This window comes from Oncorhynchus gorbuscha, unplaced genomic scaffold (genome assembly GCF_021184085.1).
Source record: "Oncorhynchus gorbuscha isolate QuinsamMale2020 ecotype Even-year unplaced genomic scaffold, OgorEven_v1.0 Un_scaffold_2528, whole genome shotgun sequence".
Classification (NCBI taxonomy): domain Eukaryota; kingdom Metazoa; phylum Chordata; class Actinopteri; order Salmoniformes; family Salmonidae; genus Oncorhynchus; species Oncorhynchus gorbuscha.
Genome location: NW_025747016.1, coordinates 34,914 through 47,096, shown reverse-complemented (window position 1 = coordinate 47,096; position 12,183 = coordinate 34,914). Strand labels below are relative to the sequence as shown.

The 12,183-nt window shown below is 42.8% G+C and overlaps 1 protein-coding gene and 1 pseudogene across 2 annotated transcripts in view; one reads left to right on the top strand and one right to left on the bottom strand.

Moving 5' to 3' along the window:
• Positions 1-2,855, bottom strand: part of LOC124026043 (lactadherin-like) — a 23,196-nt gene extending 20,341 nt beyond the window's left edge. For both annotated transcript variants that reach the window (XM_046339221.1, XM_046339222.1), the window contains exon 1: positions 2,681-2,855. In XM_046339221.1, the coding sequence (XP_046195177.1) occupies positions 2,681-2,759 (79 nt within the window). In that variant the 5' untranslated portion in view covers positions 2,760-2,855. The remainder of the gene's footprint in view (positions 1-2,680) is intronic.
• LOC124026044 overlaps positions 2,732-12,183 on the top strand; it is a 26,971-nt pseudogene continuing 17,519 nt past the window's right edge.

Here is a 12,183-nt window from a genome sequence, read left to right as displayed (position 1 = left end):
GACAGGCAAAATCAGCCGTTATATCTGGCATTAATGAAGTGTTGGCCTACAGAGAGTTACTTTGCTTAGTTCTTTTACAGTGAAAAATAGTCATCTGAATAAAATCAATACAGGTAAATGATACAAATATGATCACCTGTGAGTAACCAGTAGGTGTGTAATGGAAGAAGGATGCCAGAAACGTGTTGTAACTCAAACATACTGTTGGTTGAAACAGTGTACTGTACAGTAAGTGTATACTTTATGTTTGTATCTAATACGAGAGTAGAGGGCTTTATGTTTGTATCTAATACGAGAGTAGAGGGCTTTATGTTTGTATCTAATACGAGAGTAGAGGGCTTTATGTTTGTATCTAATACGAGAGTAGAGGGCTTTATGTTTGTATCTAATACGAGAGTAGAGGGCTTTATGTTTGTATCTAATACGAGAGTAGAGGGCTTTATGTTTGTATCTAATACGAGAGTAGAGGGCTTTATGGTTGTATCTAATACGAGAGTAGAGGGCTTTATGGTTGTATCTAATACGAGAGTAGAGGGCTTTATGTTTCTAGAACCTTAGCTGGAGTCTTTGGCTGATTTGGCTGCCAGAGCCAGTCTACCTCTGAATGTAACATACAGTGTCTTGCGAAAGTATTTGTCCCCTTGAACTTTGCGACCTTTTGCCACATTTCAGGCTTCAAACATAAAGATATAAAACTGTATTTTTCTGTGAAGAATCAACAAGTGGGACACAATCATGAAGTGGAACGACATTTATTGGATATTTCAAACTTTTTTAACAAATCAAAAACTGAAAAATTGGGTGTGCAAAATTATTCAGCCCCCTTAAGTTAATACTTTGTAGCGCCACCTTTTGCTGCGTTTACAGCTGTAAGTCGCTTGGGGTATGTATATCAGGTTTGCACATCGAGAGACTGAATTTTTTTCCCATTCCTCCTTGCAAAACAGCTCGAGCTCAGCGAGGTTGGATGGAGAGCATTTGTGAACAGCAGTTTTCAGTTCTTTCCACAGATTCTCGATTGGATTCAGGTCTGGACTTTGACATGGCCATTCTAACACCTGGATATGTTTATTTTTGAACCATTCCATTGTAGATTTTGCTTTATGTTTTGGATCATTGTCTTGTTGGAAGACAAATCTCAGTCCCAGTCTCAGGTCTTTTGCAGACTCCATCAGGGTTTCTTCCAGAATGGTCCTGTATTTGGCTCCATCCATCTTCCCATCAATTTTAACCATCTTCCCTGTCCCTGCTGAAGAAAAGCAGGCCCAAACCATGATGCTGCCACCACCATGTTTGACAGTGGGGATGGTGTGTTGCTTTTACGCCAAACATAACGTTTTGCATTGTTGCCAAAAAGTTAAATTTTGGTTTCATCTGACCAGAGCACCTTCTTCCACATGTTTGGTGTGTCTCCCAGGTGGCGTGTGGCAAACTTTAAACAACACTTTTTATGGATATCTTTAAGAAATGGCTTTCTTCTTGCCACTCTTCCATAAAGGCCAGATTTGTGCAATATACGACTGATTGTTGTCCTATGGACAGAGTCTCCCACCTCAGCTGTAGATCTCTGCAGTTCATCCAGAGTGATCATAGGCCTCTTGGCTGCATCTCTGATCAATCTTCTCCTTGTATGAGCTGAGAGTTTAGAGGGACGGCCAGGTCTTGGTAGATTTGCAGTGGTCTGATACTCCTACCATTTCAATATTATCGCTTGCACAGTGCTCCTTGGGATGTGTAAAGCTTGGGAAATATTTTTTGTATCCAAATCCAGCTGTAAACTTCTTCACAACAGTATCTCGGACCTGCCTGGTGTGTTCCTTGTTCTTCATGATGCTCTCTGCGCTTTTAACGGACCTCTGAGACTATCACAGTGCAGGTGCATTTATACAGAGACTTGATTACACACAGGTGGATTGTATTTATCATCATTAGTCATTTAGGTCAACATTGGATCATTCAGAGATCCTCACTGAACTTCTGGAGAGAGTTTGCTGCACTGAAAGTAAAGGGGCTGAATAATTTTGCACGCCCAATTTTTAAGTTTTTGATTTGTTAAAAAAGTTTGAAATATCCAATAAATGTCGTTCCACTTCATGATTGTGTCCCACTTGTTGTTGATTCTTCACAAAAATATACAGTTTTATATCTTTATGTTTGAAGCCTGAAATGTGGCAAAAGGTCGCAAAGTTCAAGGGGGCCGAATACTTTCGCAAGGCACTGTATAAAGTCCTTGCACGTTAAAAGGGACAATCTGGAGTTAATACATCCATTTTTTTGATCTGGTAAATTAATGACATATAGCCATTGATTATTGAAGAATATAATTTAAAAATGCTTCATGAACTTCATCAGAACCCAAAATATAAGATTGTTTTACTCCAATGTTTGTAAACAAAGTCAATGTAAATATACACTGTAGGTCTATAGCGTCAAAACATGGATAAAACTATCATTCTGATCTCACGGATGGTCAGTCCTCGTGGATGGTTAGTCTGTCTGTAAATTTGAGAATGGTTATATTTCTCAAGCCACATCTTTCAGCTGTTTACCAAAACAAGTAGCGGGTCAGTCGCTTTGTTATTGTTTGAATTCCGGATTGTCCCTTTGAAGGATTAGACTTTAACAGTAGATTCTTGCGATATTGTCGTTTGAGTTAACCAACTAAATAAACGGGACTCACCTTTCACTGAGCAGACGGCAGCGATAAGGACACAAGCGCAAATAAATGTCAAAGGGCACAAAAACCCGTGACGTTTCATGTTGATTTCTCGAGAATTCCCCACTCGTTCCGAGAGTAGACCAGATGGATAATATAATACCGTGATGCCGCTAGTTTCCCGGCTGAGATTGACAGGGAAGGTAGGCGGGTTCTAAATTAGCGGGTTCCATGGATTAATGCGCGGGTGGGCGCGTCGGCGGCTGGGGTAGATCCCTAAACCTTGTACTGTAAAATTAGTGTTAACATTTGTGTTTCACTTTATATATATTTGTTACAAACACTTTGGAATAGACATATGTACTTAGAGAACTATGTTGTTGAAGTCTGGCTATAGTATTTGAACAATGGTAGGTTAACATTTTTCGCTATATGTAACTAATTTACCCTTTATAGTGGGTACCTTTACCCTTCCCTCTGCAGATCTGGACCTGGGGGGTTTGATGTCCACATTTGGAGTTTTATCGCTTCCTAGTGGACGTTTTTCCAAATTAAATAGAAAATATTGTGGCTATGGTCAAACCATAGAGATAGATAGAGGACTCTATAGTGCCCAAAAGCACGTTTTAGCATGGGCAGCGCCATTGAGCGCCATTTGGAAGTAGTGTACTGGGTAGGGACTTCTATGGGTTAGGAAGGATCACATAATTCCATCCAGGTCATCACAATTAATTATACTTGTGAGCAAACATTCCATAACTACAGGTGGCACAAAAACGCCAACCTTGGCTTATATACCTGTTCAAACAACACACTCCGGGTGGCAGTATGCACCCTTTCAGTTTGCTTGCCAACTCATAGAAGTAATAGAAGAAGGAAATGGACTACTTCAAAATGTGTCCTCTAACTCGGGGTTTACAAACTTTTTCACTCAGGACCCTCTTCCAGAATTGAAGAACATCCCCCCCCCCCCCCCCTAGCTGAAATGGGCTTGTTGATCTGGACATTTCTGGAAAGTTATACATAACTCTCTAAGGTATGTAATAACATGTCAAGAGAAAAACTGATGATGCACTACACAATTTAAAAATGTTACATTCCCACAGTGTGGGAATCACTACTGTAATTATCTCTATGGGTCAAACTTACATCAAGTAATTACAGTAATTACAGATCAAAAGCCTACAAGTACATTTGACTCTTGAAAATGAATTTGTTATAGTGTTGTGAATGTGTCTGATTCATTGGGAAAGTTGTGTGTTTGCACAAAAGTTATTTCTTGAAGGAATAAGAAAGGATTTGTAAGACAAGTCTTTACATATTCAGCTGAAATGTGTAGGTTATCTGAACAAAGTGCTCCGATTTTTTTTTTTCTAAAAGGGAATGTATTGATTGGTGTAACATAACTGTTGTTTGGAGGCATCCTCATGCTTCTTGCACATTCCAAGACTATATGCTATTGATCATGAAATGGATTATATGAGACCCAATTATATTGGTTTATACATTGATGCACGACGCTCCACAAGTTTCAGCAATAGGTTGTGATCATTGAGCTAGCTATATATTAAATTACGGATGAATATGTAAAGCATGTTATTTTCCTGAATATATTTTGGGGGATACAGTTATATTCATTTTCTTTAGCCAATCGCTGTAAAGAAACTGGAGCCGCGCTGTGTAAGAGATGGGAAAAATACGTCAGAGAAATTACGTATCTGTGTTTGTAACCCAATAGAATAAGGGGAATCGTATGCAAATGAGATAGGAATAGGAAGTGAATTCCGAGATGTCAGTCTAGCGGTAGCTACATGTTAATGCATGTCCATCGACAGAGAGGGAAATAATAGAAAATACGGACCGTAAATTATTTCGAGATAAATATAGAAACATCCCTATGGAAAGACACGGATTCAGACACAAAGGAGAAAAGGAAAAGACTGGACACGGTGTAGGAGAGGACGGTAATAACGAGGTTAGTTTGCCAGCTATTTCTGTCTGTTACGATTAGGTACGGGGCGCAAGGAACTGTGTTGTTTTCGTCGGTTTAGCTAGCTGAACACACCACTATCGAACTAAGCAAGGTATGCTAACTACCTAACAAATGTCATTTTCCATTTGAACACATACCTTGCTTAGTTCGCTAGCTGTATGTTGGTTTGACATACTGCGAGAGAGGTTGTCAACATTCATTCCACCACAAGCTCGTGGATGCGCGAAAAGCAGGGATGGTGAGTTGGGGCCCTTTGCCAAATAGCATCGAGCTAACGTTACAGTACTAGTCCTCTATTACTTGTTTACTATATTATTACTTATGTCGACAAAAACATTTTTATTTTACGAAATCCATCTAAAATATTGCTGTGTCCAGCATTACCTGTCGGTGGCAAAGCCATTGATAGAAAAAGCAGCGGGGACTGCATGGTGCGTACTGTATGTAGCTGGTGGTGGGTTTCCCTTGACTAGGCTTGACTTGCTGCGCACCATGATAATCTGCATTTACTGAGATGGCTAACAAAATTAGCTTGCTAGGTAATTGTCTTCTCATGCAGTGTGTTCCTATTCCTATTTTGTCATCATCATCACACACTTAGGCAAATTATTCCTACACCTGCCTACCAATACACATGTCTTCCATGTGATGATAACTAAAACAGGAGAGTTAAAGTTGGGGTAAACCATCGCGCTGCATTCTCACTCATGCCCAGCTGCAAGTGTTCGCTACTGTGACAGACCGATTAAAGAGTATGGTGATATGGGGCTGAGCCCGTGGTGGTTTCCCTAATCTCTCAACTACGCAGCTCTGGAATGTTATTGTATCTCATGGTGGCAGGGCAGGCGGTGATTCTTAGCACAGGCTATCCGTGGCCTATTGAGGCACCTGCTCCCAAATGATTTAAGGCTACATCAGTGATCATGCTGGATGACTGACTGGCCTTCCCACATCAGAGGCAATCTGCAGTTTACATGAAACAACAACAAAGCGGCCACCCATCACTTGTTTTAGTAAAATGTGGAGGAATGGGGTTTGAGAAATGTAATAACACTCAAATTCATAGACAGCGCTACGGATGCAAGCTCTGAGCATCCATGAAATCAAAGTATGGTTTCAAACCCCCCCCCCCCCCCACCCCAAAAAAAAGTGGCTTATAGTTACTGCAGTTGTTATTAGGACATAACTAATGCATTCTAGATGGTATAGAGGAGAACATACAGAGCCTAGTTTACATCCCAAATGGCACCCTATTCCCTATATAGGCCTAGTGCACACAGCCTTAGAAAGGATTCATAGAAGTGCTCGGCCTGCTGACCTTAGTGGCCATGGCTAATGTAATTGATTCTTATCAGATAGTGTTCTTTCTGATTGGAGTACGCAGTAATTCCATGCTCTACAGGGAATTCCATTTGGGGCAGTGGAGGACAGCGGGGATCACTGTTAGTAATCGGGCTGTTAGGATTGATCACTGCACATTCTCTTGTTAACCAAGGAGACAAATGAACTTTATCACATCCGTCACAAATGACTGGTTTGAGGTCAGTGCTTAATATTGACGAGGAACTACAGGTATTGTAGAACCATGTTAAAGGAAAGAAGTCTAGTATGGAGATATGAAGAGGCACAATTTCTCTGATGTTCTGTTGGGTTGTCTTGACAGATCATGCAAATTCGTAACACCTGCTTTTAAAACATTAAATAAAAGTGTTTGTTTTTCTTCCAGATTTGACCACGTCACTGTGACTCTGTCACTGCACAAATAAAGGCTGTTGGACAGAGTGGATCATCTTTTTATTGAATTTAAACCTAAATTGTAAGTAAATAATTGTTTGATAGAATTGCTCAACTCTTTCCTATCCATGTTCTGAAGTTTGTTTGTTTTATCTAAACTACCTCATCATCTGACTCTCATATTTACATACCACAAGTTCCTCTTTTTGTACTGTAAACCAGCCTACCTCTTTCTTCTCCATCTCTTTTTGTTTTGGCCAGTCTGTTTACCATCATTGGCTTTGTTAATTTTCTGCTTCTGTCATTGCTGCTAGCAGGCAGCTGAAACATATTTAGCTGTTGCTAGGCTACATGCCTTGAATTCCTCTTTTTAACAGAGAAATAGCTAGACCACTTTGTGCCCTCTGTTTGTTCCATGGTCCACACTGTTTACTGCCACTGATTAAGTTTGGTGAACAAGATGTAAGTTTAAAGTGACATTAATGTAGTTTTGTTGTCCAGGGTACAGTTAATCAGTGTACTAGTGAGCATGGCTGATGTAGGCTAGTTGATTTAATGTGTTCCGTGTAGTAGGATCATCCGTACTAGCTGTATTTGTTCTAAGTGGAGTATTTACAGTCTAACGCTTTGTTTACTTCTCTGTTTGTCTCTCTCAGAGGCACTATGGCCACCCAAGACTCAGGCTACTATGACTACACCATCGTCGCCCCGGAGATGCCGGCCATGTTCGACGGCATGAAGCTGGCAGCGGTCGCCACGGTGCTGTACGTCATCGTCCGCTGCCTGAACCTCAAGAGTCCCACCGCCGCTCCTGACATCACCTACCAGGACACGCCCCTGAACCGCTTCCTGCTCAAGTCCTGCCCCATCCTGACCAAAGAGTGAGTGACCTTTCTGCCTGTGGTTCAGTCTTTGGCCATGTTCTGCGACCATACAGGACACTAGTCTAGTGCAGGTCTTTACCCCCAATATATCTTAATGCTGAGTGCCAAACAGAGACACATCAGGTCTCATTTTTCAAGTCTTTGGTATGACTCGATCGGGGGAACCCAACCTTCCAGTCTCAGGGCGGACACTCTAACCCAAGGCCACAAGTATTTTATAGCTTATTGGGGTCCTGTGATTTGTTCAGGGGGTTTTCAGTAGCCTGTAATTGGACCACTGCACCCATGATCGCCTTGCTGTGACCGCACAAACACTTCTGTTGTCACTCTACACTATAGCCTACATCTAGTCCCACATTCCAAAGAACTCCTGTGTGTTGTGGAAAAACGATACTCCTGTATGACTAGAGGTTTCTCTGAATGTGTGGCATGGTTCAGAGCCAGTACTCTACTCTACTGGCCTAATAGTCCTGTCTTAAGGGAGTCTGAAGCCCAGTGGGAGACTCTGGAGGCTTCCCTCAGCTGCTGTCTCATTATGTTAGCCTCTGTTACTTCATCTCAAATCTCTGGCCACGAGTTCTCTCCTTACGGCTCTGGTCAAGACTAGTGCACGTATTGAATTGGGATGCAGATACTTTTTATCCAAACAGACTGTAGATGTAGTTAGAGGTTTGTGTGTGTTCATGTGCACTGTTTGCTTTTGTTTGACAGTCTGTCTGTGTGTTTTAAGACTGGTGTGTTTTTAGCAGTGACTAACGGACCTGGAATGTTCCAGACTTCCTCAGGGAGGCATGCCCAGTTAAACATTTGCCGTCAGTTCATTTTATCTAGTCATAGACTTAATAAGTATGTGATAAGACAATTTGTTTAGCTCCAACTCTTGCAAATTTTATAATTTAAAGGTTCATTATACTAATCAGTAGGTGAATTGCTTCTTAATTAAGTACATTTTAATCTTAATTGTGCACTATATCCCTCCACTGGGCTGTACTCAGTCAAAAGCTAGCCAAGACAGAACGTGTGTAAAAGGATATTGGGCTAGTAGGGCTGTCTTTCATTCATCAATTGCTCCTTGGCACTGTTTATGCTGACTAATGGTCCAAGACGGTTTGTGTAACTCCCAGTGACACCCAGTCGAGTTGCATAACACTGTTTCCAGCACGGTGACCACGGACAGATCAATCATGGAGAAGGAGAGAGGTACACAGTGGAGGAAATATGAGACGGGGGGCAACGACTCTGTGTTCAAAGCAGTCCATGCATTCCATCTGTCATTGTATTCTAGAAAATAAGGGCGCAGCTGAAATATTTTATTCAATTTAGCCTACGGAGAGTTTGGGAATAGCCTAAGTAGTTTGGGAGTTCGCCTCTGAAAGGGCAGGTCCTGCACTGGAGTGATGTGCAGCAGAGCCATTCTTCTCTGATGCAGAGTGAAGCCAGGATTCCACGATCAGAGGTCTACTTGGCCTTTTATCTCAATCTGTCCCGGATGGCTTTGTGTTCAGGAAACCAGCCCTGTAAAGGGGCATTGTGGGATTTGTACATCCGTTTTTGAATGTTTAAATTAGTGATATGTAGCTATTGTTTTTTTGAAGAATATCATTTATGAATGCCTCGAAGAGCTTAGGTTTTGTTTAGCTCCAACTCTTACCCCATGATTTTACCCCCAAAAGTGTTGTGGTTACCCCTTCAGGCAGTAGATCAGAGGGATGTGTATTGCATCATATCAAAAGGCTAGTTATTAAATCAGACCTATAGAACAGACTTGTGACTTTGATCTGTACCTCAGACAACACCCTTAGTTGTCTATCTTATCAGCCCACGCTGGCTTCTGTTTCCTTTGCTTTGGTCTGCTGCTGACTGTCAAGGGCAACAGCAGGTTACAGTGCACACACTAGTGCACATAGACATGCACGAGGACACAAACTTGCGCACAGACATGTAGCTACATGCGTGTGGACACAGGTTTGCTGGAATGTCTTGACTGGAGCACCCAGACCTACACCACTCTAAAGTGTAGGCAATATGACAGACTGATTTCATTCACACAGTAGAGAAGTGTAGCTTTCATCAGTCATGTCAGATGAGTAATTTGAACAGTATTGGGCCATAGCCTTTGCTTGTAGTCTTAGCTGGTCTGTTGCCTCCCCCCCTCGCCTGCCTGCCTGGACTCCTCCCCTTGTCCTCTTAGTCCTCCTGTGACAACATTACATCATCCCTGCCAGTCGAGGATAATTCGCAGAGCGAGAATGTTCTGGGGAATCAAACCTGACCAAGACTTTAGTGTATTAGTCTATATCGAGGATATTTAAATCAGAGCCTGGAGGTCCAGAGTACTCCTGCTTCCTGTTCTACTTCATGCTACCTCCCTAACTCTACCTACGTCAGAGTTGATAATGATGTTTACACAGGGGTTGGAGGTCTTATCTGTAATATTAGTAATGGTGTGGGGAAGCATCAGCGGTCATTGTGTGTTTTGAGATGAGCGTTATGTAAGGGAAGTAATATCCAGGTGCTCAGACTGCTCTAATGAGTGAAGGAAGATGAGATTGAGGGGGTTGTGTAACTGTTGATTTAGCAACAGACTTTGCTCGCTGACGATATTTACTGTACCAGTGTGTACACTCCCCACCCAGTGTGTACACTCCCCACCCGTCAGTCCATCCTTTGACTGGGACAGAATCACCCTGACCTTGGTTATCTCCGACCTTGGTTATCTCTGCAAACAGCCTCACAGCTGTCAGGGAGCTGCCTAGCTATTTGCTCCAGTCAGGGCTGCCTAGCTGCCTAGCTGCCTAGCTATTCGCTCCGGTCAGGGAGCTGCCTAGGGGTCAGGAGCTGCCTAGCTATTCGCTATTGCGCTCCGGTCAGGGCTGCCTGCTGCCTGGCTATTCGCTCCGGTCAGGCTGAGCTGCCTGGCTATTCGCTCCGGTCAGGGAGCTGCCTGGCTATTCGCTCCGGTCAGGGAGCTGCCTGGCAGGGAGCTATTCGCTCCGGTCAGGGAGCTGCCTGGCTATTCGCTCCGGTCAGGGAGCTGCCTGGCTATTCGCTCCGGTCAGGGGGAGCTGCCTGGCTATTCGCTCCGGTCAGGGAGCTGCCTGGCTATTCGCTCCCAGCTGTACCTTAAACTATGGGATAGCATAAGGTGTCAATGTTTTGCATAAATCACTAAATATTGTTATGACCTAGTTCTATTTATCTCAATTTCATCACAGGGACATTACATCTTAAGGCCAGAGTGAGTAGGCCAAAGCTACATTTGAGGACATTGCAATTGTCAACATCGATCTCCTTCTTTTGTTATCTTTGCTGCTAATCAATAAACAGACCTAAAATGGAAACCACTACTTGTTTTTGGCCATTTGCCAAGGGTTTCCTGCTAAATGTTCGGTGTACTACTGTGCTAAACTCAGTGTGCGGATGTGAGATGGTAGATTGTATGACTGTGATATGACTAGCCCAGCTCATGTCTCACTGCAGTGCTAGCAGCAGATAGATCCACTTTGATCTCCTGCAGGGTTGGACCCTTACCTACGTCTACTCCCATACAGATACAGTACCAGGGCAGATGCATTATCAAGGATGGTCAGCTTCGTGTGTGTTCTACTTAGGAATGTGAATCTCTTCCCTGTCCCCCGCTGTGTGTAAATGTTGTTCCAAAGCACTGTGACTGAAAGTCAACACAGCAAATAAACCACCCACCTTTTTGCCCTTGTTGTCTGTGCCTAACCATGTTTGGGCTGTTGTCATGCTGTGCTGTTGCCACTTTGTTGTCATGTTGCTACTGTGTTTTCATATTGTTATTGTGCTGCTGCCATGTTGTGTTGCTACTGTGTTGTCATGTTGTACTGCTGCAGTGTTGTGTTGCTACTGTGTTACGTTGTGCTGCTGCCCCTGTGTTGTTGTTATGTTGTACTGCTGCGGTGTTGTGTTGCTACTGTGTTACGTTGTGCTGCTGCCCCTGTGTTGTTGTTGTCATGTTGTACTGCTGCGGTGTTGTTGTGCTGCTGCCCGTGTTGTTGTTGTTGTCATGTTGTACTGCTGCGGTGTTGTGTTGCTACTGTGTTACGTTGTGCTGCTGCCCCTGTGTTGTTGTTGTCATGTTGTACTGCTGCGGTGTTGTGTTGCTACTGTGTTACATGATGCTGCTGCCACTGTGTTGTTGTGACTGTGTTGTGCTGCTGCCATGTCATGTTGCTACTGTGTTACGTTGTGCTGCTGCCCCTGTGTTGTTGTTGTACTGCTGCGGTGTTGTGTTGCTACTGTGTTGCATTGTGCTGCTGCCACTGTGTTGTTGTCGTGTTGTGCTGCTGCCATGTCATGTTGCTACTGTGTTGAGCTGCTGCTTTGTTTTTCATGTTGTGTTGTTGTCTTAGGTCTCTTTTGTTATGTAGTGTTGGTGTCTCTTTTGTCATGAAGTGTGTTTTGTCCTACCTTTTAAAAATGGTTTTATCCCAGCCCCGTTCCCCACAGGAGGCCTTTTTGCCACTTAGTAGACCTTCATGGTAAATAACAATGAGTTCTTAATGAACTTGCCTAGTTAAAGGTTTAATACAGGTAAAAGTCTATACTACATTAGCTGACTGACCGAAATAAGACTACTGTAAGCGAGAACAAGTCATCAAGTAAAGTTATTCTATAACTTCAAGGGACATCCTAATGCTGTTGTGTGCTTGTTTCTTACAGAAACCTCTTATGGACACTGTTGCACATTCCACACATGTTTCTGTGCACAGATCTCGAGTTAGCATGGCATTGTAGAGTGTACTGTATGTGTGCGATTTAGGCTACTAGCCTATGTGTTAGAGCTCCTAGGGCCTATACCAAGAATTACAATGTATTTTATTACCTGCAAATAAACCTTTCATCTCTTGATTAAAGTAAATGAAGTAAGTAAGCCTTGTCTGAGCCAGAAC